The sequence below is a fragment of the Phaethon lepturus genome, unplaced genomic scaffold (genome assembly GCF_000687285.1).
Source record: "Phaethon lepturus isolate BGI_N335 unplaced genomic scaffold, ASM68728v1 scaffold51893, whole genome shotgun sequence".
Classification (NCBI taxonomy): Eukaryota; Metazoa; Chordata; class Aves; order Phaethontiformes; family Phaethontidae; genus Phaethon; species Phaethon lepturus.
Genome location: NW_010532245.1, coordinates 7,732 through 17,046, shown reverse-complemented (window position 1 = coordinate 17,046; position 9,315 = coordinate 7,732). Strand labels below are relative to the sequence as shown.

Below are 9,315 nucleotides of genomic sequence, written 5' to 3'. Positions count from 1 at the left end.
ACATATGAAGACAATTATGTTCCTAACCAGTCTATGGCAGAGTGCAAGAAACCTTCTTATGATGTACAGTAAGAAATGCTTATGCATCTACCTACCTCCTTAAAAAAATAAACAAAAAATAAAAACCAATTTGGTCTGAAGCAGGAGATCAAGTCTTTTTTAGACCTGGTTCGCACTTAAATTTTACAATCTTACTGCTGGCAGCATCTACTAAGACACTGGTTTACAACAAAAGCTGCATGTCCTCATAAATTCGGCTCTTTTTTTATGGACCAGAGTAGTTTTCAAGATTACTCAGCTTCTTTGAAAAACATTTATTTTAATCTTGGAAAATTGAACTAATTTAAACTAATGAAAACATCATAAAAAAACCTGAAAACTCTTTTGCTCAAACCAAGTATGAAGACAGCTTGCACAGACACTGAAAAAATTATGTATATACTAGTATTTTCATTCATTCCAAAAATCTAATAAATAAATAATGAAGTGCATATCTGGAAACACTTATTGAGCTTGAACTGATGTAAATAATTACTTTTTCCTTTGATTCTGTGTATCATTTAAAAAGCAGGACTACAGCTCATTGAAATGTGAGAATTTTATTGATGCAGTGCTTTATTCAGACACTTTTTCTAAGGAACATCAGGCCCCAGTTTTCAAAAACTGGTTTGCAATTTTAAATTCAGTTTTAAAGAAAAAAGATCAGGTTTAAGTGGCAGTGAACAAACACACTAAATGGAATTATCTTGCTAGCACACACATTACAATGAAAATAAAAATGCAAAAAACAATGTACTTTTTCATTTTCAACTTTCTAAAGTAGTAACAGAAAGAAAAAAATTACCATAGCATTTCAATTTGGATGGAGGTTCTTTTTAGTCATAGTTAAGAAATGAAGCCAGTAACTTTAAAATGCAGTAAGAAATAACACTGCGCATACTCACCATACTTCTTCTAATGTAGTCTATTGCTTTTTTCATATCCATGCCTGACCAGTTATTGAGCATGTAGCAGATGCAGGAAGCACAGTACACAAACCTCATATCATTCTCACTTCCCTCCAGCACTGCACAGAAACTGAAAGAAACGTTTCCGTCATTATACACTTGTATAGCCTGTTGTATCAGAAAACATGATAAGCAGTTCAAGGAATTGCATAATTTTTCCGTTAAAAATTAGTGACTTCTATTTACAGTGTTCACATAATCCAAAAATATGCTAGATTTTCTTTGTAGAAGATGTGATTCTAACTAAGCCAAGCAAAATGAATAGAACTATTCACATTTAGGGGCTTTATTGCTTTATTTCCAGCAATGTAATGACACTGGTCTTTAATTATTCAAAGATGTTAATGCTTACAGTTTTTCACCTATCACAGTATGTACTGATGTATGAGTTACCATTTTAACACTTACTGTTCTGGGCAGAATTTTTTGCCTTCCTAGAAATCTTAATAGCTCACAAGGCTTTCATTCCTGACTGCAACTTCAGGATCAGTTTCTCATGTATGTGCAAATGCAATTGTCATTACTACCAGTTCTAATACAGATGATGAAAATTACCTACAATCCATTTTTTTATTTCTTATGGCTATAATCTTTCCAAACTATATGAACATTTTGAAGTTGCTGTATCTGGGTTACCTAGGTACAATCCTGTGCTCTCTTAGAGACTCTTAAAATGAAGATGGAGGCTGTGATTTGCTGCCTGACAAGCCTCCATTCGGTTCAAAGATCTGGTTAGTATATTTTGATGACCTAATCACTTGCAAGAAGCCAGCACAATAGAGTATTTTGATGAGTCCTCCTGACAAATCTCTTCTAAAAAAGAAAAAAAAAAAGGTATTTCTGACTTTACAGTCTTCTACGCACAACTGTCACCACTATGACACTCCCTCTTTGACCCTGCAATTCAAGTATGTACCTCATTACCTTCTTGCATAGAAAAGCCTCCAACATTTACTGGAAGATACTTTCATCTCTCCTAACCCCAATGATGACAGGCCCTGCTCTCTGCAGCTCAGAGAATATAAAACATAGGGTCATGTATGTATCAGTCTGTACATTAAAACCACACACGATACAAACATTTAGAAGAGGTTAACGGCATGAAGCTTATTACTGTAATCAGGCAAGATGACAAGTAACCACTTCAAGATGCTAGTGGGTTGGGAGAAACTCCCTCCTTTCAGATGTATTTTTAAAACAAAAATCATCCAGCATATAATAGGAATGCTTGGAGCAATGGAACAGGCACAAGCCCTGCCACATGCTTCAAAAAACTGCAAACTATAGCAGATCAACAAATACATGTATATGTATCTGTACACATACATTAGGACTTGGCCCATTAAAGTCAATCTGCTGTTATAAAATCACAGAAAATTGTACATCATTCTGGAACTTTGTGTTTGTTTTTTCTTTCTAGAAACACATGCAACACTGCATTTTTTATAGTTGTGTTATGAAAAAAAGTTTCAATTATAGAAGATGTCTAGGTGATACACAGCTGATTTAACGAAAACAAAAGCTTTCTTAACGCGTAAAGGATAACAGCAATTTCTTTGTGAAGTGAAAGATAATTCCTTCAGGAACATTTCTATAATTCTGCATTTCTTAAAGTACTCTTTCAAAAATGACATTCGGTAAGATGTAACTACATAGACAGATCATGTGCTCTAGCAGAAGTTTCCATTAGCTACTAGCTTCAGTCTGCATTGAAAAAAACAACCACCACCATCACCAAGAAGATCAAAGAGTATACACAATCTACAAAAAAATGGGCAGATCTCACAATGAAGTGTAGTAATATTATACTCGTATTACAAGTAATATATAGGCTAATTCATCCTGATAGTGATATCTTGCACCTCTCAAAACTAAATAAAGCCCATCCTCCCACAAAGCAGATAAAACATCATCATAGTAGTGTTCCAGGGCCCTGCAAAAAACAGAGAATATAAACACAGAAATCCTCACTTATTTGAAGGACAGAGCAAAAAAACTATCCTCAAGACATAAACCATTCCATTAATTTACCCGTAATAAGTATTTACAGTTTTAAGCAAATACCGTCATTCTCCAATACAAAAACAAACCTATACACAAAGTGCTCTTTGGTCCTGTACACTGGCATGTGTTCTATGACTGACACTGATTACTCACCAAAGTATTTTCTAATAGAAAGAGAAAATTACATAACTAATTTAATAAAAAACATGTTTCTTATGTTTTATTCCACATCTGGGTTTTCTATTAACCTTCAAGAGAGTTGTAGAATATAAAATATCTTTTACCTTCCATCCTCCAGCTGGAGAGCTCTCAGTCCTGCCAGTATGGCATCTTTATTTACTCGACTTAAATCATCTCCAAGAATAACCAGACATGACAGACCTGTGTAAGTCATTGCTATGTGGCCACTATCATAGGGATGAGATATACCTGGACCCTAGAAAAAAGGGGTGAAAAGTAATAATATTGTAACATCATAAGACCTTATATTAAAATTACAGTCAAGCATTTATTTAAAATATAATAAAAACTAAGAGGTAAACAAAGTTCTCTTCCCTTCACTCATTATGGTTGAACTGAAGGCATCCTACCCAGCTCTTCTAATCAAAGTAAGCTACGGCACAGCTACCCTTGCAAACAGTTGGTCAGTAAGAAGCTTAGGAAAAAAGCTTTGCCAAGAGTGATACTTATGCAAGAATTAAACAAAAAGATGGGATGTGCTCAACTGTATCTAAGTGTACACACCACTGGGCATTAGCTTCCTGGCAGCTGGGATAAACACTGCTGAACAGCCAAACCTCTAGAGCAAAAGGACAGTCTTCAACAGATTAGATTGTAAAGTCTTCAACAAAAACTTTACAAGCAGATGATCTACAAGTAGAAAGCAGTGGCAGGCATTATTAGTAATGTCTCTGTCATTGAAACAATATCAAATTAGCCTCTCGTGTACTTTCACCTCTACTCTAAAACAATAATTGGAGCTTAAACAAAGTATTTACATAGCAAATAATGTCAAATGAGAAGCTAAAATGAGAGTTAAATGCTGACTAGTCACATGACGTATATCACAATAATGGGTGGGGGATTGATACAGCTGCGCTAAAATTTTTATTTTTCCTCATGATATTTTAAAGGCATATCCTGCACTGTACCACTTCATGAAAACAGAAACCACGTGTAACAAGATGACTTTGGATACTTGGAATGGTTCAGACTGGAGCAACTGGAAGACAACTGTTTTAAAAAGGATAAAAGCCATTTCAATACTGAGTAGTAGAGACACAGTTTTAAAATTACATTTTACTAGCATTATTGGCTAGTCAGTTGCCATTTTCATTTTGCAATTCACCCTAAAAACACATGCAAAAAACAGCAGAAAATCAAATTTAAGATTATGTTATGTGTAATTGGTATTTTTCAGGCAAGTCAAGCTTATTTCCAATGTCAAAAAGCTTTGCTTCTAATAAGAAACTGGGAGAAAAATACTTATTACCCACTAGACAGCAAGGGACTGTTCTCACTCTAGGGAATCAAACACAGTTGTGAAAGGGAGGCAGAAAACAAGGTGAAAGTGGCTGCAGCAGCACTGAAAAAGTTCGAGCTATGCTGAGGGAAGAGGAATAAGAGAGTGAGCACTGCGAGTTAAGCCTCCTCTCCCTCATTTCCAGCCCTGGACTCTTGGTTGAGAGAGTGAACCGATCCCAACAGCTCCCACTCCTGCCCATCACCATCTCCTGCTTTGTACATCCCCCAGTCATGCACACACAATCACAGAGTGGTGGAAGCTGGCTGGGACCTCTGGAGGTCCTCTGGTCCAAAACCCTGCTCAAGCACAGGGTTGGGTGCACAGGACCATGTCCTGACAGCTTTTGAAAATCTCCAGGGATGGAGACTCCACTACCCCTCTGGCAACCTCTGACAGTACTTGGTCACCCTCACGGTAAAAAAGTGTTTCCTGGTGTTCAGAGGGACCCTCCTGTGTTTCAGTGTGTGCCCACTGCCTCTAGTCCTGTCACTGGGCACCACTGAAAAGAGCCGGGCTCTGTCCTCTTGCACCCTCCCTGCAGGTATTTATACATCGATGAGATCCCCCTGAGCCCTCTCTTCTCCAGCTGAACAGTCCCAGCTGCCTCAGCCTTTCACCTTCCTGGGAGATGCACCAGTCCCAGACAGACTTCCCCATGGGGAACCCCACAGATGGAGGACAGCTGTGCCCTCCAACAGCTTAGAAAAAGCTACTGCAGTCATGAAGCATATTTTTCTAACTTGTGTGGATGACAGGCTCTAATCCCAGAAGGAACAACTTGGTCTATCATGCCAATTTTAGGGATTTTAAATCTAACAGAACCAAAAATCTTCCTTTCAGACTACCTTCCCCTTAAAAAATTTATTATAAGCAGCTTAACTCTTACGATGCATCAATTTATTTCAAATGCAGAATTCTGTTCCAAAAATCCAGACATACAGAGTGATAGAAATTTGCCTGGATGCAGAGAAGTATTGAGTTTAATGTAATTGATTAATTTACTTTGAAGCAAAGCAAGTATCTATTCTAAAAAGCCAAATTTCAACTAGTTCTTGCCCTAAAAGGATCCTCAATGTTTCAGATCTGTAGCTAAAGCTTCTCAAATTTGTCAAAGTAAGACAAACACTAGTAAAAAAAAAAAATACCTGGAATGGTCCTCCGACATTAGGACCAACTGTTTACAAAACATCCCAGCAGTTCCTGTCAGCAACTATGAAGAAAACCACATTTCCAGACATCTATATAACTGAAGTTAAACTGGAATGAGAGGAACACTTAATTACTTCCTACTTGGAATAACCTAGGGCAGGGGAAGTGCAGGAGATGCCTCTGCTCATTTCACACAAATACACTGAAAATGCTGGAATCTGTAAATCAATGTTCACTGTTCACCACTGCTGTTTACACACTTTTATAGGTAGTTCATCTCCAGATCAATACTGACACCAGGAATAACTGAGCAGTAATAGCTATAGTGAAAGAATTCAACTTTACATTTGAAAATATTATTCCCAGAGGAAGACTACATTCACTAAGCAAGGAAGGTTTAGTCTAAGGATATTCAGACTTGCTTTTTAAAACGGTATTTACGAAAACTCTACCCAAGTGTTCATACTACTACAAACGTGCTTGGGCATTCAGGAAATCTTCTAAGGCATCTATAGTTCTCAAACAACATTCTCCTTCTAGTGACAATTTTCACTACATAAAGTAACTGAAAATGCTGCTTCACAAGATTTTAAAATTTTTTTAAATTGTACTTTTCTATACACATACTAATTCCATAGTGCCTGTAAAGCTTTGGTAGACTACTAACATGTTTAAATAACTGGGGCCTTATTTTTTAGTGAATTCTATATTTTAGTATTTCCGTTACACTATTACTCACTGCAGTAAAAACAGGCTGCAGACAAAGTGTTACAAGCACATATACTGTATGCTCATGAAATTAAGTAATACCATCCTCCCCAAACAAATCATATCAATCAATACAGCACCTGGACAATATACAAATTCCATCTGTACTTCCTTTTCTATGCAAAAATTTCAACATGTAGCTGTAGCACACTGCTTTTCCAAATACTGGAAAAGCTCTGGGTTTCAGCAACACCAGAGCTGTATAAAATTTTGCAAGACTGGTGGTTTTAATAAAGAGGACAAGCTATACTTGTATGATGCATATAAACCAAACAATAGTGTCTGCTGCTTGTACACACAATCATGAAGTTCACAGCTAAATAGTACTGCCATTTGCTTCTGTCCTTGAACACAAAACAAGTATTTAGGTACAAGTAATGCAGAAAAGGCTGTTAGGGTATGTGATTTTGAAATGTCATTATGTGAGGAATCAAGGAGATAGTCTCAGCATTCAAGAACAGCTGCTTGTAGGTCACACATTTCTCTTATCACAGAATTATCATGTGGCAAGTAATTAAATTCTTTATACAATAAGTTGGTATACTGCTAGACATCTTGATATGTAACTACTAAAAAAGGAGTTGGACAGAGGGTCCAACATACTGGTATGCAGCCAACATCTTGCAAACATTTGTTTTATGGCCAAAAATCTCTACCAATATGTCCAATATTTCAATAAAATTAAATTAAATACAGAAGGTCAGAATCAAATATGAGATCATACAGGAATTACTACAAGGCATATTCACAGAGGCCAACATGATGTTTCATATGTATAATTACTGTAGGATTTTAGAAGCTTTTGAGAGCCTAACAGATCTTTGTCCACCATATGCGGTTTTAAAAAAATAAATAAAGGAGATAAAATTATTCACCAGAACAGTAACAGAAGAATAATACATGCTGTAAGCTAACCATAATTGTTCAAATTGTAAGTGTGCTGGAATTCACTTTATCTTCTTGGCGCCATGCAATTAGTTCAAGCTCATTGTGATACTACTTATCAAAGTTTATGTTGTACCTGTACACACCAATACATACGTGACACACGAATGCAACAAAACACCTGAGCCCAACTATCAGGATATTTTTGAGGGGACAACAATCAGAGTAACTGGTCATTTCAGACCAAAAAAACCCCAAAACACCCAAGAAAATAATACTTTTTTTGCACAAAATTGTGAATTCATAAAATTTGTAAAAACTGGCCCTGTGACAATTTGATATCACAAAGTCGGACTGGAACGGCTTCTCCAAGTGCAAAAGATTACAGCAAGTCTCAAAGGTTTCATGACATAATTCTAATATCTTTAAAATTTGCATGGTTGGGAGCAAGTGTTGCTAGACTGCCTCTACTATGAAGGATCAAGTAATTCAGATGTTGTGTACAAGTTTCTCCCAAATTTATCAAAGACACCATAGTCAAAGCACCTGATTTTTAATTGGCATCTTCAGACTTGGTAAAAAGAAGTTCCTTCTTAAGTTCTGTATTATGAACAAAGCCTACTTTTAGAGAAATGTAACTATTTCTGCCTCATAGACACTGCAGACTAAAGCAACAGCAGCAACTAAGCAAACTGTGAGTCTAAAGACAAAAAAACCACTGCTGCTACCACCTCAAATTGTGAGCTTCATGGGCCAAAGACACAGAGCTAAACAGAATGAAGTTATGTTAAGAATGGCTGAAGTTACATCTCAAAAACTAGCAACAAGAAAGCTATTGAACTGTGGATGGATTGTTAAGCACTGGTGAGGCCGCACCTCACATACTGTGTTCAATTTTGGGCCCCTCTCTACAAGCAGGACATTGAGGTGCTGAAGCATGTCCAGGGAAGAGCAAGGGAGCTGGTGAGGGGTCTGGAGAACAAGTCTTATGAGGAGCAGCTGAAGGAACTGGGATTTAGTCTGGAGAAGAGGAGGCTGAGGGGAGACCTTATCACTCTCTACAACTACCTGGAAGGGGGTTGTAGTGAGGTGGGTGTTGGTCTCTTCTCTGAAGTGACAAGTGATAGGATGAGAGAAAATGGCCTCAAGTTGCACCAGGGGAGGTTTAGATTGGACATTAGGAAAAATTTCTTCAGCAAAAGGATTCTCAAGCATTGGAAGAGGCTGCCCAGGGAAGTGGTGGAGTCACCATTACTGGAGGGGTTCAAAAAACATGTAGATGTGGGACTTTGGGACATGGTTTAGTGGGCATGATGGTGTTGGGTTGGCAGTTGGACTTGATCTTAGAGGTCTTTCACAACCTTAATGATTCTATGATTCTAAGCACTTAGACTAAGCAACCAGAAGAAATACACTTAATCCAGTAAGGTTAGGTCTACATGCAGGAGTAATACAATCAGGAGTGGGTCTGGAGGGCAGAACAGTAGGTGCTGCGATACCAGGGCTCACACTGTATGCATTTCACAACTTGTGCCAGCTGCAGTTTGGCTCCGTGGACTAACGGAGTTGTTCATTCAGTTGGTTCAGTTCCATACAAAAGGAGTCCAGTCTGTCTGTCTTGCTCTTTAGGAGCAAGTACATTAAACTGCTCTTATAAAGTACTCTCTACTGATCTGAACTAATACACTGGTGCAGACATACTCTGAGAAGACAACAGTGGGGATACAGCCAGGTCCTGTTCTCTCTATAAACTTCACCTTTTGTGGTAACTAGTTTGTAGGTCACACAGGAAACAGATTAACTTGGATCTCAGTGACAAGAGTAAAGCAGTTCTGCTCTGTGGGCATTACCATCATGGTCTCCACAACCTGAGCCTTCCTTAAAAGAATTAACACTTAAAGATGCAAGGTGAGGGGAAGTTTTCAAACATTTAAAACTGGTTCAGTGATGTGATAATGTTCCCTATCACATCATCCA

The 9,315-nt window shown here is 37.6% G+C and overlaps 1 protein-coding gene across 1 annotated transcript in view; it reads right to left on the bottom strand.

Moving 5' to 3' along the window:
• Positions 1-944: 944 nt before the first annotated feature.
• PGGT1B (protein geranylgeranyltransferase type I, beta subunit) overlaps positions 945-9,315 on the bottom strand; it is a gene marked incomplete at both ends in the record, with an annotated part of 11,553 nt that continues 3,182 nt past the window's right edge. The window contains 2 exons of the mRNA XM_010284768.1: positions 945-1,077; positions 3,296-3,447. Coding sequence (XP_010283070.1) covers positions 945-1,077; positions 3,296-3,447 — 285 coding nt within the window. The remainder of the gene's footprint in view (positions 1,078-3,295; positions 3,448-9,315) is intronic.